Below are 27,666 nucleotides of genomic sequence, written 5' to 3'. Positions count from 1 at the left end.
TTTAATGAATTTATTTGCAAATATGACCGATGTTTACTGACACCCCATGATTACTTACCAAGCATAATCAGCCTCAGTTAGTCCTGGCCGGAGACCCATTCGAGACCTGGCAATTCCAGCAGAGGGAGCCATCGCTGTGTGATGTAGACTCCCATCTGTTACCAGGCCTCAATGCGTCTCTCCCTGGTGGCTAACCTGGGGTACCCCACAAAAGCTTGAGAGGAATCAGACTACAAACTTACATGAAAATGTATCAAATGCAATACAAACACCTTTGTATGTATACACTACAGCATACACTACAGTAATTACAGATATTTACAGACATTTTTAATGACAGGACATGTCGACCGGGAATGTAAGGCTCCCTGTAAACATTGTGACCGAGTAGGAGACAACTACCGAAATTACTGAGTAGAGAAAGGGTGAGAGAAAGTTTAAAGAAGGATATCAGCAAGGGACAGGTTTATTAACAAGTCAAGAGTCATAAGAAGCGGTAACTCGTTTACGTGTGGGACCTAAATAGTCTATTGTATATGGGAAGTAGTCTGAGACTATGACAAGTAGCGATAGATATATTAATCAGTCGAGAGTCGCAAAAACAATAATTTGTGGCAGACCACAAAGGAAAGCCATGATAGAGGTCAAAAGTCAAACCACCCATTGAAATAAGTATGGCCTCATGGGAGGGCCATTTGGATAATGAATTTAATGAATAATGAATTTAAGGTCATTTGTAATACTGATTTTAAGGTCATTTTGTGTAATTGTTCATTATGATGGAGTTTATAGTTGTTTGACATATTTGTAGTTTGAACCAAAGAGAAGAAAGAAATGGTATAGCCTTGGACTAATGGTAGACTTATGTTAAGTATTCAGGACATATTCTAAGCCAACAGGACAGGAATGTATGACATCTGTGGTGATCCAGGATCATTGAGAGGACAAGATAAACTGAATGAACTATGTAATAATCTTTGAGATCAATACTATAGACATGTTGATTTTTCTAAAGTCTGAGGACAAACAGGGCGACAGAGAGACTAAGTCAATACCTAGAAAGATTAAAGGCTGTGTTTAACTCTAAATAGTGGGTTAAAAGAATCCCCTGCAGTGGAGGGACCCAATGTCCCTTATAGTCAACAATAAATAATTGCTTTCCTTAGTGGAATGCGTCCCGAGATAAGCCGTATCATTAAACAGAACTTAGTAGGGTGAGGGCGAGCCGAGCTAGGTGAGGTGAAGAGATATGCAGTTCACTATGAGCACCAAGACTCAGAAGAGGAAGGGGAATTGAGGCAGGACTAATTATGGGGAGCGGGGGAATAGACTCTAGTGAGGAGGAGGTTCAGGATTCTGTTGTAAACACTGATTGTGAAGTTTTCGAATTGGTTACTATTGATCTGGCATTACAAAAGGAACAGAAGTCCTATTTGACATCGACAAGAAATGGGGAAAAGATTTTGATTGTTCAGATTTCGGACATCAGCAGAGAGACTGTATGCTCCATTGGTTATGAAACATGAGACGTTGGGAGGGCAGGCATGCACTCCAGTCCGGAACTCCAGGTTACGTCTACATAAATCTGTTGAATGTGGCTGTCACTCCCACAGAAAGCCAGAGGCCATAAAAAAGATTACCCCCCATCTTTGAGGACTTGGTAGAGGGGGAGTGTAATTAGAGAAAGAGATGCACAGTGCAATTCTCCAAGGTTTTGACAAAGAAAGCAGCCCCAGTAGAGATTTCGGTCAGTTGATTTTGAATCTATGAGAGGCTGTACTTTTGCCAGAAAAGTTAGCCATTTGTAAGTGTGAGGCTCATAATAAAGGAATGGATAGTAACAGAACTACTTAAGTCATTGTTTGGATATGTAGCAATATTGATACATGGGCAGAGCCACGTATCAACCGGAGGGATGGTAGGGATAATTAGACAACACTTTGTAGCATACGGAATAACTAACTCTTTTAAAAAAAAATGTTCATGTTGTGTTATATGTGCACAGAACAATCACCAGGTTAGACAGAAAGCAGGTTAGAGGAAGGATGGTAGAGCAGGTTAGGAAACACTGCAGGTTAGGAAAGACGTTGTGTCCTAGGTGATAACGACCTACTTACATTTTTATTATAATAGATAAATATAGCAGATGGGTAGAAGCGTTCCCAACTTACTTGGCGGACACGATTATGGTAGTACAAATATTAGGTAGAGATATTATCCCTAGAGTTGGTTTACTAGGATCTCGGTCTTTAAATAATGGATGACATTTTAGCTAGTAAGGTAGAACAAATATAATGCCAGAGTTAGGGACCAGAACAGGTAGACATAGAAGTTGAAGATATACTAGCAGAACACATGAGAAGACTGTTTGGTAACCAAACCCGTATGTCCAAGATTTTGTGCCCAACAGGTGAATTACAGGAGAAGGGGATTCACTCAATCCAACAAGGAGACTGGGTTGTGGATCCAGTCCCTGAGGAGAATAGACTGGAAGCAGCCCCATTGGGAAGGCCCATACCAGGTTCTGAACTTCTTGACGCTACCCATCCCTTAAGCGGGATAATTGTCATACGCTCCTGCATGCGGGATGGGGAGTCACTAGAGGTTTTAACGATTTCCTATCCCGACCGTTCATCACTGTGGGTGATCCTAGAAGTGTGAGTATGGGGGGGTACCTAGCAGACCGACTAAGGGCAGGAGAGGGTTGCCGTTTATTGGGAAGAGTAGGGGCTCTGAGATGCATCATAGTCTCGGTAACCTTTCTGATACATCCAAATCCTAATTATAGGACGCCATTGTCATTGATAAGAAGTAAAATATAAACTATATAATACACTGATGAGTGCCTTACAGAATAAGGAGTCAAAGAAGATCACAATGCAGGATTTAAGGTAAACATTAAACAATTCAGGCACAATTAGGCACAAGAAGAGTTTTGACCAGGATGGGAGTCTAGATGGATGCTACTGGCATCCTCAGGGAAGTTCCAGATGAAGCAAATAGGTGAAGGCTTAACAACTACATTATTTTGGTGGTTGACAATAAATCAAAATGTGGATTGGATGAATGACATCTATTATATTCAACAGAGATACGTGAATGATACTGGGGATGCAGTAAAGGGGTTCTCTGACCAATTATCTGTCACCTCCCTCATGACCTGGTAAAATAGACTGACTTTCAATATGTTAATTGGTAGAAAAGGGCAGGGTATGTAGAATGATAGGGGTTCATTGCTGTACGTTTATTTTTAAATAACACAGCTCTAGACGGATCAGTGACCAAGGCCCTGGCTGGTTTAACCACATTAGCTCACGAATTAGCAGAGAACTCAGGGAATTAGCAGAGAACTCAGTTTCCAAACTCAGTATGTTTGGAAAATGGAAAAATGTTATAATCACTGTGCTGTGGGCAACTTTCACCTGTATGAGTGTTTTGGTTCTGTGTGGGTGTTGTTTGATTCTGTGTATGAGAGGTTTGATCACTAGGTCTCTGGAGAGGTCAATGATGCAACAGATGGTAAGATACGGAACGATTCCAAGCTCCGACCAGTGGGATGACGAATACAGACTTCCAGGCCTAGGAGATTGCTCTGTTTCTTTTAATTACGAGGAGCCAATGTTAGATGAGACTGTTTTCAATGTTTAGTTGGAGGCTGTTCCTTTCATGAAAATGTTGATGAAAATCCTAAACCGGAAGAGTTATAATTGGATATAGGCGTAGAACAGTCACTGATGAGGAATCGAATGTAAATACATGTATTGGTTTGGTTTATTCTTGTATAACATTTGTTTCCATATAGTGTTTGATATATTTTTGTGAATTATTTAGTCATTAAAAGGTGGACTGATAAAATAATTTATAAGGTTTAAGATAAATTATTAAATAATTCTACCCAGAAACTTAACCATTAGGGTTTAGAGGTTATGTTGCAGGGACAAGGAGTAATTAAAAATAATAAACCTATGTCCAACTAGGTTGGACTGGGGAATAGAAGAATGTATGTGTGTGCCGAAAGAAAACAAAGGGATTCCTTAACCTATGTTTGAACCGACCCGGCTAGAACTCTGGGGAGATAAGATAGGACAGGGAGTACCACTCCAGGTTTCTCTTATCTGGGGGGGACTGGAACTGTCAGCTGGGTAGTGATAAACTGGTGAGAATTCAGGAGAAGAAGATAGTATCCTAATGTTAGTGTGCATGTGTGTGCGTAGCTAAAGAAGAATGTTATAAAAGGAACATCTTTGTATATGCACAGTAGAGGTCTCGTGAATAAACTTGGATTTGACTAATTGTGAGCTGGGAATTCTGTCTGTTTCGTTTAAACCAGAACTTTACACACTCTGGGTTGCAGACCGAGTAGGATAATTGACATTTATGTAAATTCATAACAAAATTCTATATCACCTCCATATTTCAGTCCACTTGGTGTCTAGTGAATTCAACCTGATGAAAGTGCTGTCATATCCTGGGTGGGGTTAACACTTTACACACCAACCACCTCTGATCAGGATGGCTCCTCATTAAATACACTCTGATCTTCTTGTGTCTATCACCACCTCTCATGCTGTCGGCTCTTCCAGGTCTTCAACCAGGCAGTGGTCTGCTTCTCTCAGGGCTTGGTAGAAGTGTTCCTGGGCGCGGGCCCCCTTTCTGATCACCATGTCCAGCAGAGCTTGGTTCTGCAGGGTCTTGGTGGTTAAGCTGAGCACCTCCTGCCTCTCCTCGTCAATCAGAACCCCCTGGTCCGGTTGCTGGAGACGCAGGAGTATGGGTCGCAAGACTCCCAGACGAATCTCTAGCGCCATTCTGTGTTTTGTAATGAAGGCTCGACCAGGGGGGATAAAAGGAGTTGCAGGTGGAGGGCCCAAAACTGGGAAATTAAAAATACATATATAAAATACATAATTGAGTCTTGACATCCAAAATAAATTTTTAAAATCACTAAAAGTAATAATAATTTTGACAACTCAGGACAGCTAGATAGCTACAATGGTGCATCTTTTTTATTTATTTTTATTTTACCCCTTTTTCTCCCTAATTTCGTGGTATCCAATTGTGTAGTAGCTACTATCTTGTCTCATCGCTACAACTCCCGTACGGGCTCAGGAGAGACGAAGGTTGAAAGTCATGCGTCCTCCGATACACAACCAACCAAGCCGCTGCTTCTTTAACACAGCGCACATCCAACCCGGAAGCCAGCCGCACCAATGCGCCGGAGGAAACACCGTGCACCTGGCCACCTTGGCTAGCGTACACTGCGCCCAGCCCGCCACAGGAGTCGCTGGTGCGCGATGAGACAAGGACACCCCTACCGACCAAGCCCTCCCTAACCCGGGCGACACTAGGCCAATTGTGCGTCGCCCCACGGACCTCCCGGTCGCGGCCGGTTACGACAGAGCCTGGGCTGATGGCACAGCTGGCGCTGCAGTACAGCGCCCTTAACCACTGCGCCACCCGGGAGGCCCCCCAATGGTGCATCTTAAATAGATTTTAATTGGATTTATTTGATTTAGATTTTTCCATAATTATTGCTTAAATTGTGAGATAGCCTCATCACGAATGGCAAAGTAGAAGTTGTGATGAGTAAAGTTACCTGTAGAAGTGAATTCTGTTGGTGAGGCTGTGGATGAGAAACACATTTTTGTTGCTATCTGATGAAAGACTGCATCTATTTCAATAAGTCATCATGATAATATAAATAGACTATCATAAATAACATTGTTTTACAAATAAATAAAACATATTGATCAAAATAAATGACAACAGCAAAATGACCAATGGTTCAAGTACTTCTTGCACATGTGGATTGCGCACTTTGACCTTTCACTTTCAGTTACCTGGAAGCCAGACAAGTCCATCCCATACAAATTCATCACTGCCATTTTCGTTCAGAAAAATATTTGCTTCCTTAACAATCGATTGCATGAACAGCTGAAATGTTGGAATGTAGTTTTCATAGGACTGGAAATCAACAAATGATGCTTTCTGTAAAAGAAGAGTTAGTTATGTCAATCAAATTATTACATTTGAATACACAAGGTAATAAAATAATTGGCAAGCAACATTTTCTAGCTCATCTCAGATATCACCGTTGGTTTTATTCGATGGTTATCTGTAAGATCGGTGGAGAGGGTGTATTCTTGCTTCGGGGTGAGTTGGCAGTGAGAAGTTGTTTCAAGGTAGATTTCTCTATCCCCATTGCTGCTTCTCCTTTCCTCCAGTACCTTGAGAAGACAGATAAGGAATGAACAGATAAATTGTGCTTCAATTGAGTCAAGAAGAAATACTCTGAGGATGTATCTCACACATTAAACACATAATAATGCTTCACTCATATTCATTATGTGTTTGTAATGCTTGGTTTTGTATGGTAAACCTTATCTACGTCAATCAACAAATGGATTTTATAAAGCCCTTTTTTTTACATCAGCAGTTACCCCCCAAAAAACTAAGAGCAAGAAGTTCAGAGGCAGAAGTACAGTGACTCTGAAAAACTCCCTAGAAGGCAGTAAAATAGGAAGAAACCTTGAGAGGAACCAGGCTCTGAGGGGTGGCCAGTCCTCTTCTGGCTATACCGGGTAGATACATTACTCAAAGCATGTCTGCCTTTTTGTGACACAGTGATAATGTTCTGCATTATTCACAGTGTGTATTTAATTGAATTCCAGCAAAAGTATAGGGGTTTCTGATATTCCTACCTCCTTGAGTACAACATTACTGGGAAGCAACAAAACCTTCAGGATGGACCTCTTGTCAACATCTGGGAGTTGGTAGAATAACAAGACAAGGGTATCGATAGGGGAGATGGGCCTGCCTTCTTCACTGACGATGCCATACTTAGAGAATCCAGTGACATTTATTATGACATGTGTGTTTGTTAGCTCAAGGTCATCGATAAATTCCACTTTTTTGTCATCAGTCACATGGGCTACAGACAGGAACTCACATCCACCCTCTAGGAAAAAAATATATTTATAGAATTTAATGACATGCTGAGATTTTTATGACAATCAAAACAATGTTGATGCAGATGATAGGTAAATGAAAAGCATATGCTCCTTCAGAATCAAATCAGTCGTAAAGTATTAGGACATTTATCAAATCACCACTCACGATCATAGAGCTCACAGTGTGGGAGGTGTAGTTGACCGACAGAACCTTGGGGACATGTAAACTTAAACAGGGGCCCTGCAGGCCTCTTGCCTCTCTGGGCTAGAAGCCTCCTGTTCCAAGGGACTGTCCAATAGAGCACCTCTCCCTCCCCCTCCATCTCAAATACTAGTCCTGTTATACTGCACTGGAACAGACCTGCATGGGGGCACTGGAACCTGTAGGGCAGAACAACACAAATGAAGAATGGTAATTTTGTGCTTTCCCTGAATTGTATCAATAAAAAAGGCAATATCAAGTTAATAAACAACATTACCAGTATGTTCCCTTGTGCTCACATGTTTTAGGTTCAAATTGATAAGGGGTCGCAGGCTTCTAAAATGTAAAAACAATAGTTATTGAACCAATAGTTTGTTGAAATAGATCTAACAATGGTATTTCGTTCAGGTGAGGCTCTTACAGAGAGAGCGTCAACAGCTTTGGTATCCGATGCTTCTCTATCCGAGGCACTAGAAGGACTGCCAACAAGTTGGACGTGTTCCTCCTCAAGGTCACTCTCAGAGCAAGAGCAAGATATGGTAGAACTGGCAGGTGTAAGAATGCCCGGTGAGACATACCATGTCGTCTCACTTTTTTTTAAAGATGGGGATTTTTCTCTGGAGCCCCGGTATGAGCAGACAGGCACTAGAAAGAGGGAGTGTGTGTGTCAGTCACAAACAAATATTTGTCAACTCAATGGGACGGTTCTCTATGTTACCATCTGCCAGACAGTATCGGACCATCAGGTCTCGGAACAAAAGGTTCCGAGACAGCTTCTACTTCCTGGCCATAAGACTGCTGAACAGCTAGCTACCCCTAGCTGTCTACCTACACAGACCTGTATTCACCTGCACCCCTAAGGTCGATGTCCGAGCCCCATCGGAAATCTAATTAGCATGATACAAAAATCCCCATAAAAATCCATCAGTTTAAGCTAGAGATATCTTTTTTTTTTTTGCATTGGATGCGTTGCAATCCACTTTCTCCTTTGCCAAGATAATCCATCCACCTGACAGTTGTGGTATATCAATATGCTGATTAAACAGCATGATCATTACACAGTTGCACCTTGTGCTAGGGACAATAAAAGGCCACTCTAAAATGTGCAGTTTTGTCACACACCACAATGCCACAGATGTCTCAAGTTTTGAGGGAGCGTGCAGTTGGCATGCTGACTGCAGGAATGTCTACCAGAGCTGTTACCAGAAAATTTAACATTAATTTTACTACCATACGCATCCGAAACTAAACTACACTGAACAAAAATATAAACGCAGCATGTAAAGTGCTGGTCCCATGCTTTCGAGAATTTGGCCAACTGGCCTCACAACCACAGACCATGTGTATGGTGTCGTGTGAGCGAATGAGCGGTTTGCTGATGTCAATGTTGTGAACAGAGTGCCCCATGGTGGCGGTGGGGTCATGGTAAGAGCAGGCATAAATTAAGGACAGCGAAAACAATTGCATTTTATCAATGTCAATTTGAATACACAGAAATACCATGACAAGATATTGAGGCCTATTGTGAGGTAATTTTTGAAAAGGTATCTGTGATCAACAGATGTATATCTGTATTCCCAGTCATGTGAAATAGATAGATTAGACCTAATAAGTGTATTAAAATGTACTGATTTTCTCATATGAACTGTACAGTACTGTAACTCAGTAAAATATTTGAAATTGTTTTATGTTGCGTTTATATTTTTGTTCAGTATTTTATGAAAGATGAAAGATGAGACTCTCACGAACACAATGGTGTTCTCCGTTTTGCTCTATGACCCCCACAAGCATATTGGGACTCGTCTGAAGTCGGTACAGCCGATCTGCCAACTTCTGTCTGTAGCATCCGAACAGTTTGGGCTACACACTAACATGACCCCTCTGTGTAAAGGTGAGACTATCACAAACAAGCACATGTTGTTTTGCTCTAGGACGCCCACAGGCCTCAAAAGACTCATCTGAAGGTCCCCCTGTACCAGTCAAAATAATTTATGGAAGTATATATAGAGACTGTTTATTGACCAAAAATAGGGCTTAGTCCCATGAGCTAAAATAAATATTCTAGAAATGTTCCATATGTACAAAAAATATATAATTTCTCTCATGGGGAAAAAAGACATGTGATCCGGAGGCCACTTTCCTGCTGGGTAGGCTACACGGGACAGGTGATATTCTGCCCAATCTCTGCATGCCATGGGCTCTCCGACTCTGTTCCTGCTGCTACCCAGTGCTTAATTTGGGAAACCAAGTGAAATCTGTCGACAACATCGATATTAACATGTTATCACAACAAAACATATTTAATTTAACTTTTGACACCCCTCTCTGCGCGCTCGAGAAAGGAATGAAGGAGAGAGGGGTGGAGATGGAAACGCACAATGGAAACGCACTTTATTCTGTAGCTAAAGGTAATGTGTCAGCATATTAATTATGAAAATATAAAAAATGCCCTGTTACTAGGCTCGTCGCTCGTACAACTCGTCGATCCTTGTCACTAATGGGCTAATGCAGCAGACAGCCACACCGGGTTCCACTCCTATCAGCTAAACACAAGAAGATCACCAACACTTGACAATTGAGGAGTGTGAAAACATTGCCTGGTTCGACTAATGCCGGTTCCTGTTGTGTCATGCTGATGGCAGTCAGGATTTGGATGGTGATGGTGATGTACTGTTTTCCCCACACCAATTGAGCAACGAACGATTCCGAATTCAGGCTGTTCTTGAGGCAAAAGAGGGTCTGACCCAGTACTAGATGAGTGTACTTAATAACTGTCGAGTGAATGGATTTCCCACATTACCAATTTGTTCATATTTAGACTTTGTAATCTGACTTCATAGTTTACTTTGATTATTTTGATGTCGATATTTGTACTGCACTGTTGAGGAGAGATCACAAGTAAGCATTTCACTTTATCGTTTACACATGTTGTATCCTGAGCACTATAAACTTTGATTTGATGTCAGAAATACAGACCTTAAACTAAAAATCCACCCAAAACCACTCAAACCATACATAACACTAATATGTGAGAACAATATTTTTTGTGAACATTTTTTCATTATAATAAGGCTGGTAACAACATTTAAAGTTGTTGTGGAAATCTGTTGCAGCTCAAGTCGACAACAAAACCCACATTGCAATGCTCTCTCTATGGGCTGGCTGGTTAGCTAGTTAGCTCGCTAGTTAACGTAGCAACACACAATAATACCAAAGTCAATATCAGCATGTGAAGTAGCTAGTTAGCTGTAAAATCGCCTAAACAAACTGCACTATCAATTTAGGAGTCAACAATCTCACCATGTTCATCCTGCAGATCGGTGTGCCTCAAAGAGTTGAGTCTGTCATTCGCAACTTTACCATGCAATGCACCCTGGGCTGAAAAGGCAGACAAATAGGAGAAATGTGTTAGACCCTCTGTTAAATTACATATTTCTTGAGGTAGGAATATTACAAAAATACTATCGATGGTTCATTCGAGAGAAGACAACCTCCCACATTATGACATTGGCCAGTATTATAATCTGACATGTATGATGGATGTTTTCGCGATCTAAAAGTCGTATTCCTATTCACTTCTAGTGTAGTGAGAGTGGCTTTATCACAGTGCTACGTCACACCAATTACATTTCTGCCTGCTTGAATGGCAATAGCTCAGATACACATGAAAACATGATGATGCACAAAGACATTCAATATGTGTGAATCTTTACTTTAAATATAAACTGCTTTCACCTCCGTTTTCCTCCTTCTCATTAAGCAATGCCACTGAAAAGACCAAATTTGTGTCTTAAACTCGTGCTTTGATGTGGGTGTTTCTTATGTGTTGTCTTGCCAGTAACACAGTTAGTCATTAACCCGTCAAGATAACATGGAAATACTCTAACCAGCTCTGCTAGGGCGAGTAAAATATTCAGAGTGAGGTGTTCTCTCATTTGTGTCTGGATGTAGCTATCAAGCTAGCCAACTTTAGCCAGTTAGCTTCAGTGCTTGACTGCTATTGTGAGATCACTCTTCAACCGTGTAAGGCATGGGTGTCAAACTCTGGCCCGTGGGCCAAATTTGGCCCGCGGGGTAATTATATTTGGCCCGCGAGACAATACCAAATTACTACTAGAGCTGGCCCGCCGGTATTATACAGCGCATTCACCACTAATACTACGAATCCCATAATGCTCTGCTGTTTTCGCGCGCCAATCAGGACAGGACCCAGAAACGTTCTCTCCTCTGTGACAGTAGTCATAGCAACATAGACGCTACAACTGTCAGCGAGCTAACCCTTCCCAAAAATGGCGAAAAGAAAGGCAGAAAACAGGAGCTTTCTGGACAAGTGGGAGGCAGAATATCTGTTTACATATGTAAATGACAAACCTGTTTGTCTTGTTTGTGGAGTCAACGTGGCTGTAAGTAAGGAGTACAACATTAGACGACACTATGAAACGAAACACCATGACAAATACAAGGACCTGGACATGACTCAAAGGAGCCAGAAAGTAGAGGAGATGAAAAGAAGTTTGGTTTCACAACAGAATATGTTTAAAAAAGCCACATCACAAAGCGAGGCTGCTGTAAAGGCTAGTTATATAGTGGCAGCAGAGATCGCAAAATCAGCCCGGCCCTTTAATGAGGGAGAGTTCATGAAAAAGTGCATGATGAAGGTTTGTGACCTCGTATGCCCAGAGAAAAAACAAGCATTTTCAAACGTGAGCCTGAGCAGGAACACAGTAGCTGATCGCACATGTGATCTTGCCACCAATCTGTATGACCAGCTGATGGAAAAGGGAAAAGATTTTGTTGCGTTCTCCCTCGCTGTGGATGAGAGCTGCGACGCATCTGATACTGCTCAGCTGTCAGTCTTCATCCGTGGAGTGGACTCAAATCTGTGTGTTACGGAGGAGCTATTAGGATTCAAATCAATGCATGGCACAACCACAGGAAAGGAAATCTTTGAGGAGGTTTTCAAATGTGTAACTGAAATAAAGCTGCCGTGGGATAAACTCGTTGGATTAACGACAGATGGTGCGCCAGCGATGTGCGGTAAAAAGAGTGGACTGGTGGGCATGGTTCGGGAGAAGATGCGGGAAGAGAACTGTGCAGGTGAGCTAACTGTTTACCACTGCATCATACATCAGGAAGCACTGTGTGCCAAAGCCCTAAAGATGGAACATGTTATGACCACAGTAACACAGGTAGTTAACTTTATAAGAGCCAAAGGTCTAAATCACCGCCAGTTTAAATCTTTTCTGGAGGAGTGTGGTTCGGAATACGCAGACGTGCCGTATCACACAGAGGTGAGATGGCTAAGCAGAGGAAAAGTACTGAACAGATGTTTCGAGCTGCGTGAGGAAATATGTCAATTCCTTGAAACCAAAGGGAAGGATACAGCAGAGCTCCGGGAGCAAAAGTTCCTGTGTGAGCTGGCCTTTCTCTGTGACATCTCGAGCCATCTCGATGCGCTGAACCTGCAGCTTCAGGGGCGGGGGCGCATCATCACAGACATGTACGCTGCAGTGAGGGCCTTCAAAACTAAACTGTGCCTGTGGGAGAATCAGATGCTGCAAGGAAACCCTTGCCATTTTCCCTGCTGTCAATCCATAAAAGCGCAGATCTCTACCGCCGTGTTCCCATGCGCACAGTTTGCTGAAAAACTCAGTGTTCTCGCCGCTGAGTTTAGCCGGCGATTTGCCGACTTCGATGCCCAGAAATGCAAGTTTGAACTGCTTAGTAATCCCTTCGCAGTTGATGTGGAAAATGCACCAACCAACATCCAAATGGAGCTGATTGAACTCCAGTGCAACGACACGCTGAAGTCAAAGTATGATGCTGTGGGCGCCGCACAGTTTCCACGGTTCATCCCTGACACAATGCCTCAGCTCCGCACCCAAGCTGCTCAGATGCTCTCCATGTTCGGCAGCACTTATCTATGCGAGCAACTTTTCTCCTCGATGAAGATGACCAAAACAACTCACAGGAGACGTCTGACTGATGAACATCTTCGCTCGATACTGAGGATTTCTTCAGCTCAGAGCTTGAGCCCAGACATTGATGAACTAGCATCCAATAAGAGATGCCGGGTATCTGGCTTGGGCACATCAGATTAGACCAGTGTGCAATAATTCACGTTTTCTTTATGCACTTTTTCTTGCTACAAGGCATGGGCTTGAATGGTTGATTGATTTATTATCATTTTATTTGTAAAATGATTAGCCAGTGGAAAAAGTTTATTTTGGTATTTAAATCAGAAGGCTGCAAATAGAAAAGAGGCATACAATTTTTATTTACATTTTATTTATTTAATAAATGAATGCCATTGATGTGTTTTTTCATTTGAAATTCGATTTTGCATGTCTCCACTATTAAATTATATATTGTATGGTAATAAGCGATGCTTGTTCCATATTCAATGTTAAAGCAAAACTTGTTTGGGTCCATATTAAAATGTTAATTTGTTCAATGTTGGCCCGTGACTTTGTTCAGGTTTTACATTTTGGCCCACTGGGTATTTGAGTTTGACACCCCTGGTGTAAGGGTTCTCGTCCTCCTCTTCTGAGGAGAAGTAGCGAGAAAGATCGGAGGACCAATGCGCAGCGTGGTAAGTGTCCATAATGTTTTTTTATCAAAGACAATAGAACACTCGAACAAAACAACAAACGATGACGTGAAAATACAAAACCGAAAACAGTACCGTGTGGACCAAACACGGAAAACAAACACCCACAACCCAAAAGTGAAACCCAGGCAACCTAAGTATGATTCTCAATCAGGGACAACAATTGACAGCTGCCTCTGATTGAGAACCATACTAGGCCGAACTCAAACCAACATAGAAAAACAAACATAGACTGCCCACCCAACTCACGCCTTGACCATACTAAAACAAAGATATAATAACAGAACTAAGGTCAGAACGTGACAGTACCCCCCCCCCCCCCCAAAGGTGTGGACTCCGGCCGCAAAACCTGAACCTATAGGGGAGGGTCTGGGTGGGTATCTGTCCGCGGTGGCGGCTCTGGCGCGGGACGTGACCCCACTTCACCATAGTCCTTGTCCGCCTCTTAGCCCGCCTCCGTGGCCTCTTTAGAACGGCGAACCTCGCCGCCGACCTCAGACTGGGGACCCTAGCATTGGGAGACTCCGGCAGCGCCGGACAGGCTGGAGACTCCGGCAGCGCCGGACAGGCGGGAGACTCTGGCAGCGCCGGACAGGCGGGAGACTCCTGCAGCGCCGGACAGGCGGGAGACTCCGGCAGCGCTGGACAGGAGGAAGGCTCTGGCAGCGCTGGACAGGCGGGAGCACCTGTAGGGAGGAGACAGAGAGACAGCCTGGTGCGGGGGGCTGCCACCAGAGGCCTTGTGTGTGGAGGTGGCACCGAATAGATCGGACCATGAAGGCGCACTGGAGCTCTTGAGCACCGAGCCTGCCTAACCTTATCTGGTTGAATGCTCCCCGTAGCCAGGCCAGTGCGGCGAGGTGGAATAGCCCGCACTGGGCTGTGCTGGCGAACCGGGGACACCATGCGTAAGGCTGGTGCCATGTACACCGGCCAGAGGAGACGCACTGGAGACCAGATGCGCTGAGCCTGCTTCATGGCACCTGGCTCGATGCCCTCTCTAGCCCTGCCGTGACGAGGTGTTGCAATGTACCGCACCGGGCTATGCACGCGCACCGGGGACACTGTGCGCTCCACCGCATAACATGGTGCCTGCCCGGTCCCTCTTGCTCTCCGGTAAGCACGGGAAGTTGGCACAGGTCTCCTACCTGACTTCGCCATACTCCCTGTGTGCCCCCGTCCAATACATTTTGGGGGCTGCCTCTCGGGCTTCCAGCCGCGCTGCCGTGCTGCCTCCTCATACCGCAGCCTCTCCGCTTTCGCTGCCTCCAGCTCTGCCTCGGGGCGGCGATATTCCCCAGCCTGAGCCCAGGGTCCTTTGCCGTCCAATATCTCCTCCCAAGTCCAGTTCTCCAGGTATCGCTGCCTCTCGTCACCACGCTGCTTGGTCCTTTGGTGGTGGGTGTTTCTGTAAGGGTTCTCGTCCTCCTCTTCTGAGGAGAAGTAGCGAGAAGGATCGGAGGACCAATGCGCAGCGTGGTAAGTGTCCATAATGTTTTTTATCAAAGACAATAGAACACTCGAACAAAACAACAAACGATGACCTGAATATACAAAACCGAAAACAGTACCGTGTGGACCAAACACTCACGAAAAACAAACACCCACAACCCAAAAGTGAAACCCAGGCAACCTAAGTATGATTCTCAATCAGGGACAACAATGACAGCCGCCTCTGATTGAGAACCATACTAGGCCGAACTCAAAAACCAACATAGAAAAACAAACATAGACTGCCCACCCAACTCACGCCTTGACCATACTAAAACAAAGATATAATAACAGAACTAAGGTCAGAACGTGACAAACTGGAGCATCCGTGTGCACTCGGAGTGCTCCGAGAGATCATTTACAAGTGAACACCCTGTGTTAGTGGGTATTGCTTGAAATCAAAACCCAACCTTTAAAAATTCCAAGGAAAGCAGAGATGTTACAAGTACCCCTCATATCAGACGTTCTTGTTTTAGAAAATACTAGCTTTATGTCCAAAGTTATTGTTTTAACACATTTTAGTCCATTTTGGGACTGTAATTAATGTACAGTATTTGACTACTACTGATGCCATATAGGCCGTTTTCCTGATGCCACATATACCTTCTCCTTCAGTCTCGGCTGAGATTCAGAGAGTAACTGTGGCTATAAAACAAGGACATGCATTTGTAATGAATAGATTTGTCAGTCATGCTGTGTTACCTCCTCTATGAGATCTCTCTAAGACTTCAGCAAGATCATTCCGGTACAGCAACCTCAGGACCACCACTGTGATCTCCACAGCTTTCTCAGGGCCATAGGTCTGCATGATCTGATCCACTGTGTCCTGCCAGTCAGAGTTCTTCAGCTGGCTCTCTGGAATGGGAGGAAGTTTGTCCAAAACATCCTCAGTCAGATGCCACTGAAACCTTTTCAGCTTGACTCTGCTCAGCTTCTCTAGAGTTTCCAGTAGAAGATTTGGGACAGGCAACATTGTGGGTCCCTATAGGGAAAACAACACAAGGGTAAATCCATTTGAATTCAGTCACTTTTTACAGCATCCCTTTTGATTTGAAAGAAACCTTCCATACACATGTGCCCATTGTAGAAGTTCTCAGAAGGTGAAACTTATTGGACCTGAATGCCAAAACATTCAGGAGATAAAGGTGCATACAGTGCCTTGCGAAAGTATTCGGCCCCCTTGAACTTTGCGACCTTTTGCCACATTTCAGGCTTCAAACATAAAGATATAAAACTGTATTTTTTTGTGAAGAATCAACAACAAGTGGGACACAATCATGAAGTGGAACGACATTTATTGGATATTTCAAACTTTTTTAACAAATCAAAAACTGAAAAATTGGGTGTGCAAAATTATTCAGCCCCTTTACTTTCAGTGCAGCAAACTCTCTCCAGAAGTTCAGTGAGGATCTCTGAATGATCCAATGTTGACCTAAATGACTAATGATGATAAATACAATCCACCTGTGTGTAATCAAGTCTCCGTATAAATGCACCTGCAATGTGATAGTCTCAGAGGTCCGTTAAAAGCGCAGAGAGCATCATGAAGAACAAGGAACACACCAGGCAGGTCCGAGATACTGTTGTGAAGAAGTTTAAAGCCGGATTTGGATACAAAAAGATTTCCCAAGCTTTAAACATCCCAAGGAGCACTGTGCAAGCGATAATATTGAAATGGAAGGAGTATCAGACCACTGCAAATCTACCAAGACCTGGCCGTCCCTCTAAACTTTCAGCTCATACAAGGAGAAGACTGATCAGAGATGCAGCCAAGAGGCCCATGATCACTCTGGATGAACTGCAGAGATCTACAGCTGAGGTGGGAGACTCTGTCCATAGGACAACAATCAGTCGTATATTGCACAAATCTGGCCTTTATGGAAGAGTGGCAAGAAGAAAGCCATTTCTTAAAGATATCCATAAAAAGTGTTGTTTAAAGTTTGCCACAAGCCACCTGGGAGACACACCAAACATGTGGAAGAAGGTGCTCTGGTCAGATGAAACCAAAATTGAACTTTTTGGCAACAATGCAAAACGTTATGTTTGGCGTAAAAGCAACACAGCTCATCACCCTGAACACACCATCCCCACTGTCAAACATGGTGGTGGCAGCATCATGGTTTGGGCCTGCTTTTCTTCAGCAGGGACAGGGAAGATGGTTAAAATTGATGGGAAGATGGATGGAGCCAAATACAGGACCATTCTGGAAGAAAACCTGATGGAGTCTGCAAAAGACCTGAGACTGGGACGGAGATTTGTCTTCCAATAAGACAATGATCCAAAACATAAAGCAAAATCTACAATGGAATGGTTCAAAAATAAACATATCCAGTTAGAATGGCCAAGTCAAAGTCCAGACCTGAATCCAATCGAGAATCTGTGGAAAGAACTGAAAACTGCTGTTCACAAATGCTCTCCATCCAACCTCACTGAGCTCGAGCTGTTTTGCAAGGAGGAATGGGAAAAAATGTCAGTCTCTCGATGTGCAAAACTGATAGAGACATACCCCAAGCGACTTACAGCTGTAATCGCAGCAAAAGGTGGCGCTACAAAGTATTAACTTAAGGGGGCCGAATACTTTCGCAAGGCACTGTATTTTGCATACCGCATCATGAGACATCATGTCGTCATCACTGGAAAAGATCAAACGGTTGTGGCTGATATAATTTAAAAGCTTACAAACAGGGTTGTCAAACTATCTTATAATTTCTTGTAAAAATGTTTTATTGTTGTAAATATGTACATATTTTAACCTTAAACGTCAATTATACCAAAATGGGGGGGCAGGTGGTCTGGGGGTAAAAGCTATTGGCTAGGGTGATTTTCAGAATGTTTTTTTTTATATCTGTGTTTTTGCACGTACATTGATTGTTTGATTAATTTTATGCTACACAAAGATAAATATCATACATTTTTCTAAATGAATTAAATCTGTCAGTAGTTGGACTTATTGCACCTGTTACTGAGATAGTTGTTCCATTGTCATAAATAATCACATTATAAAGGCTAATTAGGCTGGTGGAACCGTTCATTGATGGTTCTAGGAAGAACACTCCAAAGATAAAAGGGTTCTTGGTGGAACCCTTCATAGAGGGTTCTAGGAAGAACCTTTATATTATAAAATGGTTATTGGTAGTACCCTTCTATGCAGAACCCTCTATAAAAATGGTTCTACCCAGCACCAAAAAGGGTTCCCCTATGGGGAAGAGTGTACTCTTATGTCTGAGTGACGGAAGCGGGGAGAACAGGCCATGGCTCGGGTGGCTGAGGTCCTTGATGATCTTCTTGGCCTTCCTGTGACACCTGGTGTTGTGTGTACTGCCACTACGGTAGATCCGGCTGAGCGTACCACCCTTTGTAGTGCCTTACGGTCAGAGGCGGTGGAATTGCCGTAGCAGGCTGTGATGCAGGCCAACAGTATGATCTGGATGGTGCTGCTGTAAAACACTGTGAGGGTCCTCGAGGACAGGCCAAATTTCTTCAGCCTCCTGAGGGTAAACAGTCGCTGTCTTGCCTTCTTCACCATGGTGTCGGTGTGATTTGACTATTCCAGTTCCTCAGAGATGTTGTACGCCGTTTTTGACCGTCTCCACGGCGGTCATGGCTGGGGGCTTGCCCAACCTGGTTCCTCCTGAAGTCCACAATCAGCTCCTTTGTTTTTCTGACATTGAGGGAGAGGTTGTTCACCTGGCACCACACCGTCAGAGTAACGACCTCCTCTCTGTAGGCCGTCCCATCGTTGTTGGTAATCAGGCCTACTACTTTCGTGTCGTCAGCGAACTTGGTGATGGAGTTGGAACTGTGCGAGGCCACACATTCGTGGGTACACAGGGAGTACAGGACGGGACTGAGGACGGAACCTTGTGGGGCCCCCGCGTCGAGGATCAGTGTGGAGGAGATAATGTTGCCCACCTTCACCAGCTGGGGGCGGCCTGTCAGGAAGTTGTGAGGGCATTTTGAAGTTAAACCGTATTAATGCTTGTGTACTAAAATATCCTTATTTAAGCCTCGGCATTGGGCTTGAGATTGATAAAGAAACTAACTCATATAAGATTGTGTGTGTGCACATTAATAGAGTTCTGTTCTAACTGTTCTCTGTGTGTAGAATGACCCCATGATGTCTGGCCACTCAGCCAAGAGAACTAACTGGTTCCTCTTAGCTTAACTGGAGACAGAGAAAAGTGTTATATTCTGCACACCAGTGATAGAGCTGTTGTTATGTTTGGAGCCTGTTTCTGGGCAAAAGTTCATGTTTTGTGTATGTGTGTGTTTGACCAGTACGAACATACATCATCTGGGCCGACAGTCAAAGGCGTGTGCTTGCCCAACTTGGGAGAACCGTTGAGCTACTGTTAGAGGAAGTATATCGGTAGTGACTTCCTGTCATTCTGGCCCCTATTGTCCTCACTCAGTTGCGACAGACTGAGGTAATCTTTTCACCCAGTTGTCTCCCCTCACACACACACATACGCATGCATAGGGTCACGTGTTTTGCAGATGCTTGCATAGGGTAGCTCGACTATACAAATGCTCCTGCATTCTTTGAACGAGAGTCTCTCACTCCATTTCACATGTGTGGGTGGGGCGACCTGTCAAGATGCTGGACTGCCCAACAGAGGAAGCAGAGTGAGGCAGTGTAGACGCAGAAGCATGGGTGCTCCCTTATATATATAGAGAGAGAGGGACAGATTAGAAATAATTAACAAAAAAACAGAGCAAACTAGAATGCTATTTGGCCCTAAACAGAGAGTACACAGTGACAGAATACCTGACCACTGTGACTGACCCAAACTTAAGGAAAGCTTTGACTATGAACAAACTCAGTGAGCATACCCTTGCTATTGAGAAAGGCTACTGTAGGCAGACCTGGCTCTCAAGAGAAGACAGGCTATATGCACACTGCCCACACAATTAGATGGAAACTGAGATGCACTTCCTAACCTCCTGCCAAATGTATGACCATATTAGAGACACATATTTCCCTCAGATTTCCCTCAGATGCCACATATACCTTCTCCTTCAGTCTCGGCTGAGATTCAGAGAGTAACTGTGGCTATCAAACAAGGACATGCATTTGTTATGAATAGATTTGTCAGTCATGCTGTGTTACCTCCTCTATGAGATCTCTCTAAGACTTCAGCAAGATCATTCCGGTACAGCAACCTCAGGACCACCACTGTGATCTCCACAGCTTTCTCAGGGCCATAGGTCTGCATGATCTGATCCACTGTGTCCTGCCAGTCAGAGTTCTTCAGCTGGCTCTCTGGAATGGGAGGAAGTTTGTCCAAAACATCCTCAGTCAGATGCCACTGAAATCTCTTCAGCTTGACTCTGCTCAGCTTCTCTAGAGTTTCCAGTAGAAGATTTGGGACAGACAGCATTGTGGGTCCCTATAGGGAAAACAACACAAGGGTAAATCCATTTCAATTCTGTCACTTTTGACAGCATCCCTTTTGATTTGAAAGAAACCTTCCATACACATTTGCCCATTGTAGAAGTTCTCAGAAGGTGAAACTTATTGGACCTGAATGCCAAAACATTCAGGAGATAAAGGTGCATATTTTGCATACTGCATCATGAGACATCATGTCGTCATCACTGGAAAAGATCAAACGGTTGTGGCTGATATAATTTAAAAGCTTACAAACAGGGTTGTCAAGCTATCTTATAATTTCTTGTAAAAATGTTTTATTGATGTAAATACGTACATATTTTAACCTTAAACTGTAATAAAAGTAATAGCTTAATTGATTGTTGACTTTGCCTCTCCTCGTTATTAGTTAAAGGTAGGATTTCCACCAGAAAGTCCAGGCCCAGTTGCATATGGAGTTCAGTCCCAGTACTGTGAGCTTTATGGGGAGCTTAGAGGGCACTATGGTATTGAAGGCCGAGCTGTAGTCGATGAACAGCATCCTCACATATGCATTCCTCCTGTCCAGGTGGGTGAGGGCAGTGTGCAGAGCAATGGTGATTGCGTAGTCGGTGGATCTGTCAGGTGGTAGGCGAATTGGAGAGGGTTGAACGTGTCAGGGAGGGATAAGGTGATATAGTCTTTGACTAGCCTCTCGGAGCAGTTATTATAACGACGGATGTGAGTGCTACGAGTTGGTAGTCATTCAGTTCAGTTCCTTTTCTTGGGCACTGAGATGATGGTGGACATCTTGAAACATGGGGATAATGGCCTGAGCTAGAGAGAGATTGAAAATCTCCAAAAACACAACAGCTAGCTGGTCTGCACATGCTCTGAGGGAGCGGCTAGGGATGCCATCTGGGCCGGAAGCCTTGCGAGAGTTAACACGGTTGAATGACTTACATATGCCACTCCATGGAGACCGTAAACAAATAGCTCCTGTTGTCCACAGGGGCTCTCCTCGGCAACTCAGGGTTGTTTTGCTCGAAGTGTGAGAAAAAGGTGTTTAGCTCATCCAGTAGGGCGGCGTTGGTGTCCACGACGTGGCTGGAATTATTTTTGTAATCCGTGATCGTTAGAAGCCGCTGCCACATACGCCTAATATCCTACCCGCTGAATTGATCCTACACTTTTGTCTTGCCATCTTGATCGATCTGCGTAGGTCATATTTGTACTGTTTAACCATACAATTGTCCCCAGACACTTTACCGTGTTTATAAGCAGCATCTCTCGCCTTAAGTTTCCCGGAAAGGCTGAATGTTTTGGCATTCAGGTCCACTTCCTCCATGGGCAAATATGTATGGAACGTTTGGTTTAAATCCATAGGTAAGCACCAAATGGTGACACCGTTCATAGGGAATGGTCCATGAACACACAAAATATTGTTTTAATCTTTGCTCACAATGACAAACCCTTAGAAATAGCCACTAGTCTTACCTCTTGCTTTCTCTTCTTCAGACTGCCAGTCAGAATCTTCGGTCTGTACCTTCTCCTCCTCTTCCTCGCTGACCCCACCTCTAAGAGATCCAAGCCTCTCACCAGATAGGTTCCACCTGGACACAGAAAAGAGTCACACACTATTCCCCTACATCCCCACCCCATGCTGTTGTTTACTATTCATTTAAAAAATAATGCAGTACATTAGCTATGATAGAGTGGTTGATATCAAGCTATATATTCAATGTCCACTCACGCTCCAAAGTCCCTTCTGCTCTCTTACTGGGACTTCTCAAGATGCTGGACTGCCCAACAGAGGAAGCAGAGTGAGGCCGTGTAGAGGCAGAAGCATGGGTGCTCCCTTATATATATATAGAGAGAGGGACACATTAGAAATAATTAACAAAAAAAACAGAGCAAACTAGAATGCTATTTGGCCCTAAACAGAGAGTACACAGTGACAGAATACCTGACCACTGTGACTGACCTAAACTTAAGGAAAGCTTTGACTATGTACAAACTCAATGAGCATATCCTTGCTATTGAGAAAGGCCACTGTAGGCAGACCTGGCTCTCAAGAGAAGATAGGCTATATGCACACTGCCCACAAAATTAGGTGGCAACTGAGATGCACTTCCTAACCTCCTGCCAAATGTATGACCATATTAGAGACATATATTTCCCTCAGATTACACAGATCCCCAGAGAATTAGAAAACAAAGCCAATTTTGATAAACTCCCATTTCTACTGGGTGAAATACCACAGTGTGCCATTCCAGCAGCAAGATTTGTGACCTGTTGCCACAAGAAAAGGGTGAAGAACAATCACCATTGTAAATACAACCCATATTTATGTTTATTTATTTTCCCCTTTGTACTTTATATATTTGCACATCGTTACTACACTGTATATAGACATAATCTGACATTTGAAATGTATTTATTCTTTGGGAACTTGTGAGTGTAAAATTAACTGTTCATTTGTATTGTTTATTTCACTTATGTTTATTATCTACTTCACTTACTTTGGCATTGTTAACATAGATCTTTTGTTTTGCTGTGTTACCTCTGTGATCTCTCTCTAACTTTTCAATGAGATCTTTCCGGTTCATCCTTCTCAGGATGCCCACTGTGATCTTCACAGCATTCTCAGGGCTGTATTTCTGGGGGGTTACCACTGTCTTCCGCCAGCCAGCCCTCTCCAGTTGGCTCTCTGGGACAGGAGGCAAGCCAGGCAGCTGGTCACCAGTCAGGTACAACTGAAATCTCCTCAACTCCTCTGTGCTTAGCTCCTCCAGAGTGGGCAGCAGCTGATTTGGAAGACCCAAATAGCTTCTCTCTTTCAGCTCCTCAGCCCTCAACACAGACTGCTCATAAAGTATTGTCAACCTGGACACAAGAAACAAGCACACATTGACCATGTTTATATGCAGTCTAAAAACATCTAATAAAATAAATAAGAGCTCACCCTTGTTTTAACACCTCAATCTAAATAAAGAAACCTGTTCTGAATTAAATTAGCTCGTTCTGATTGAGAATTCCTTCTGAAAAGAGGTGGATTATACCTTTTGATAAACCGGCCAATGGGAGAATATTAGCACTTCTCTTTTGAATGATGTTGTTCAAGCAGAATACATTGCAGTCTCATGTGCATGTGTCATATGCTATTCTTGTTCAATATTTATAATAGAATCCACGCTGAAACAGTAAAATGATGCCATTGAAATGGCAGATATACACTATGAAGTGCAACAAAAACATCAGGTATAACTATTTGATAATGTCCTTGTTTTGTTGCCAATGGATTTCAAATGATCAAACAAGTTGGACAATATAAAATAAGAGTTTTTCTGAAGGACAGAACGATGCTGAAATGCAACACGGCACACTATTGTCTATTTCGGAACACATGCCACTCAAAAACGAACAGAAATATATTATAGCAAATAGACACATGCATATAAACCGCTAATCCAGAACATAGATTACACCTGAACTCTTTATTCAGAAAAACTTGTTGTGGTCACTTTTTATAGCTACTGTTTACAGGCCTCCTGGGCCATGTACAGCGTTCCTCACTGAGTTCCCTGAATTCCTATCGGACCTTGTAGTTATAGCAGATAATATTCAAATTTTTGGTGATTTTAATGTTCACATGGAAAAGTCCACAGACCCACTCCAAAAGGCTTTCGGAGCCATCGTCGACTCAGTGGGTTTTGTCCAACATGTCTCTGGACCTACTCACTGTCACAGTCATACTCTGGACTGAGTTTTGTCCCATGGAATAAATGTTGTGGATCTTAATGTTTTTCCTCATAATCCTGGACTATCGTACCACCATTTTATTATGATTGCAATTGCAACAAATAATCTGCTCAGACCCCAAACAAGGAGCATCAAAAGTCGTGCTATAAATTCTCAGACAACACAAAGATTCCTTGATGCCCTTCTAGACTCCCTCTGCCTACCCAAGGACGTCAGAAGACAAAAATCAGTTAACCACCTAACTGAGGAACTCAATTTAACCTTGCGCAATACCCTAGAAGCAGTTGCACCCCTAAAAAATAAAAACATTTGTCATAAGAAACTAGCTCCCTGGTATACAGAAAATACCCGACCTCTGAAGCAAGCTTCCAGAAAATTGGAACGGAAATGGCGCCACACCAAACTGGAAGTCTTCTGACTAGCTTGGAAAGACAGTACCGTGCAGTATCAAAGAGCACTTACTGCTGCTCGATCATCCTATTTTTCCAACTTAATTGAGGAAAATAAGAACAATCCAAAATGTATTTTTGATACTGTTGCAAAGCTAACTAAAAAGCAGCATTCCCCAAGTGAGGATGGCTTTCACTTCAGCAGTAATAAATTAATGAACTTCTTTGAGGAAAAGATCATGATCATTAGAAAGCAAATTACGGACTCCTCTTTAAATCTGCATATTCCTCCAAAACTCAGTTGTCCTGAGTCTGCACAACTCTGCCAGGACCTAGGATCAAGGGAGACACTCAAGTGTTTTAGTACTATATCTCTTGACACAATGATCAAAATAATCATGGCCTCTAAACCTTCAAGCTGCATACTGGACCCTATTCCAACTAAAGTACTGAAAGAGCTGCTTCCTGTGCTTGGCCATCCTATGTTGAACATAATAAACGGCTCTCTATCCACCGGATGTGTACCAAACTCACTAAAAGTGGCAGTAATAAAGCCTCTCTTGAAAAAGCCAAACCTTGACCCAGAAAATATAAAAAACTATCGGCCTATATCGAATCTTCCATTCCTCTCAAAAATGTTAGAAAAAGCTGTTGCACAGCAACTCACTGCCTTACTGAAGACAAACAATGTTACGAAACTCTTCAGTCTGGTTTTAGACCACATCATTGCACTGAGACTGCACTTGTGAAGGTGGTAAATAACCTTTTAATGGAGTCAGACCGAGGCTCTGCATCTGTCCTCGTGCTCCTAGACCTTAGTGCTGCTTTTGATACCATCAATCACCACATTCTTTTGGAGAGATCGGACATTTTCCTATTGAGATCGGGCTTTTTCCTATAGAGCTCTATTTTTATGGAATGGTCTGCCTACCCATGTGAGAGACACAGACTCGGTCTCAACCTTTAAGTCTTTAATGAAGACTCATCTCTTCAGTGGGTCATATGATTGAGTGTAGTCTGGCCCAGGAGTGTGAAGGTGAACGGAAAGGCTCTGGAGCAACGAACCGCCCTTGCTGTCTCTGCCTGGCCGGTTCCCCTCTTTCCACTCGGATTCTCTGCCTCTAATCCTATTACAGGGGCTCTGGCTTACTGGTGCTCTTTTATGCCATCCCTAGGATGGGTGCATCACTTGAGTGGGTTGAGTCACTGACGTGATCTTCCTGTCTGGGTTGGCACCCCCCTTGGGTTGTGCCGTGGCGGAGATCTTTGTGGGCTATAATCGGCCTTGTCTCAGGATGGTAAATTGGTGGTTGAACATATCCCTCTAGTGGTGTGGGGGCTGTGCTTTGGCAAAGTGGGTTGGGTTATATCCTTCCTGTTTGGCCCTGTCCGGGGGTGTCATCGGATGGGGCTACAGTGTCTCCTGACCCCTCCTGTCTCAGCCTCCAATATTTATGCTGCAGTAGTTTATGTATCGGGTGACTTGGGTCAGTTTGTTATATCTGGAGTACTTCTCCTGTCTTATCCGGTGTCCTGTGTGAATTTACGTATGCTCTCTCTAATTCCCTCTTTCTCTCTCTCTGAGGACCTGAGCCCTAGGACCATGCCTCAGGACTACCTGGCATGATGACTCCTTGCTGTCCCCAGTCCACCTGGCCGTGCTGCTGCTCCAGTTTCAACTGTTCTGCCTGCTATGGAACCCTGACCTGTTCACTGGACGTGCTACCTGTCCCAGACCTGCTGTTTTCAACTCTCTAGAGACAGCAGGAGCGGGAGAGATACTCTGAATGATCAGCTATGAAAAGCCAACTGACATTTACTCCTGAGGTGCTGACTTGCTGCATCCTCGACAACTACTGTGATTATTATTATTGACCACGCTGGTCATTTATGAATTTTTGAACATCTTGGCTATGTTCTGTTATAATCTCCACCCGGCACAGCCCTAACAGCAGGGGCAGCAGGGTAGCCTAGTGGTTAGAGCATTGGACTAGTAACCGGAAGGTTGCAAGTTCAAATCCCCAAGCTGATAAGGTATATCTGTCGTTCTGCCCCTGAACAGACAGTTAACCTGTCATTGAAAATAATAATTTGTTCTTAACTGACTTGCCTAGTTAAATAAAGGTTTTCCTAGCCACAATGCTTCTACACATGCATTGCTTGCTGGGTTTCTGTACAGCACTTTGAGATATCAGCTGATGTAAGAAGGGCTATATAAATACATTTGATTTGATTTGGTCACTGTTCCCGTTCCACCACCACATGCTGTATTTACTTCAATGTTCCACATGAATTTCACTCAATTAATGAAAACGATGCAATAAAAGAGGTATGGTAGAGTTGTTTATATCAGGCTCATTAATCTCCACTCACATTCTAGCGGAGTCACGGGGGAGTTTATCGGGTGGCTCTTCAATCTCTGCCTTTGCCTGGCTCCCAGAAGCAGCAGCCCGGTAACTGCTTTATGAGATGAAATCAAGTAGGAAGTAAGTTGCTATGTTTGGTCTCTTAATGTTATGTGATTAAAATCAGAAAGGTTTACTATCTACAATGTAGATTTTAACCCAGACATTCTATGTAGGCATATCAGCAACATAATCACATGTAGTTGCATTGTTTCATCCATTAAATAAATTATATTTCTTAATCAAGTCTATCTCCCACTTCCTTGTTGATGTCAGTGGAATATGAAAATATAACGTAGCCTACTTTTCTGTAAACAAAGTTTTACATGGACATTTACCTAATATTTGTGAAATGTCCCTATAAATTTCCCTATAAACAATTTCTTACCATGGATGGATCCATTTTAAACACAAAAAGTGCCAGCAGCACAGGAAAATATGAAAGAAGAGTTTTACAGATTCTGAATTTACTTTCGTTTTCAGCAGTCATCCCTTGTTCTATGCAGA

At 43.3% G+C, this 27,666-nt stretch overlaps 1 protein-coding gene across 2 annotated transcripts; it reads right to left on the bottom strand.

Annotated features, from left to right (window-relative positions):
- On the bottom strand, positions 1-27,666 carry LOC110493778 (NACHT, LRR and PYD domains-containing protein 1). Of its 2 annotated transcripts, none has more exons than XM_036949768.1 (15): positions 27,548-27,666; positions 27,128-27,214; positions 23,167-23,489; positions 22,357-22,461; positions 22,101-22,216; positions 15,956-16,235; positions 10,453-10,530; positions 7,574-7,797; positions 7,430-7,488; positions 7,117-7,331; positions 6,702-6,958; positions 6,093-6,227; positions 5,841-5,988; positions 5,597-5,623; positions 1-4,873 (listed from the first exon to the last, which is right to left on the bottom strand). In XM_036949768.1, coding segments are annotated over exons 2-15 (2,280 nt in total). In that variant the 5' UTR covers positions 27,130-27,214; positions 27,548-27,666; the 3' UTR covers positions 1-4,562. The 2 variants fall into 2 exon arrangements, with proteins under 2 accessions (XP_036805663.1, XP_036805664.1); XM_036949769.1 differs by having other exon boundaries at positions 27,128-27,211; positions 27,548-27,662.

This window comes from Oncorhynchus mykiss, chromosome 17 (genome assembly GCF_013265735.2).
Source record: "Oncorhynchus mykiss isolate Arlee chromosome 17, USDA_OmykA_1.1, whole genome shotgun sequence".
Lineage (NCBI taxonomy): Eukaryota > Metazoa > Chordata > Actinopteri > Salmoniformes > Salmonidae > Oncorhynchus > Oncorhynchus mykiss.
The sequence above is the reverse complement of the archived record's forward strand: the minus strand, read 5'-3'. Positions and strand labels throughout refer to the sequence as shown.

Bases quoted from the DNA above. Each gene is read 5' to 3' on its own strand.
- LOC110493778 (XM_036949768.1), bottom strand. The intron at 5,989-6,092 runs GTGATATCTGAG...CTTCTTTTACAG, and splicing joins ACCATCGAATAAAACCAACG to AAAGCATCATTTGTTGATTT. The intron at 5,624-5,840 runs GTAACTGAAAGT...TCTCATCCACAG, and splicing joins TGGACTTGTCTGGCTTCCAG to CCTCACCAACAGAATTCACT.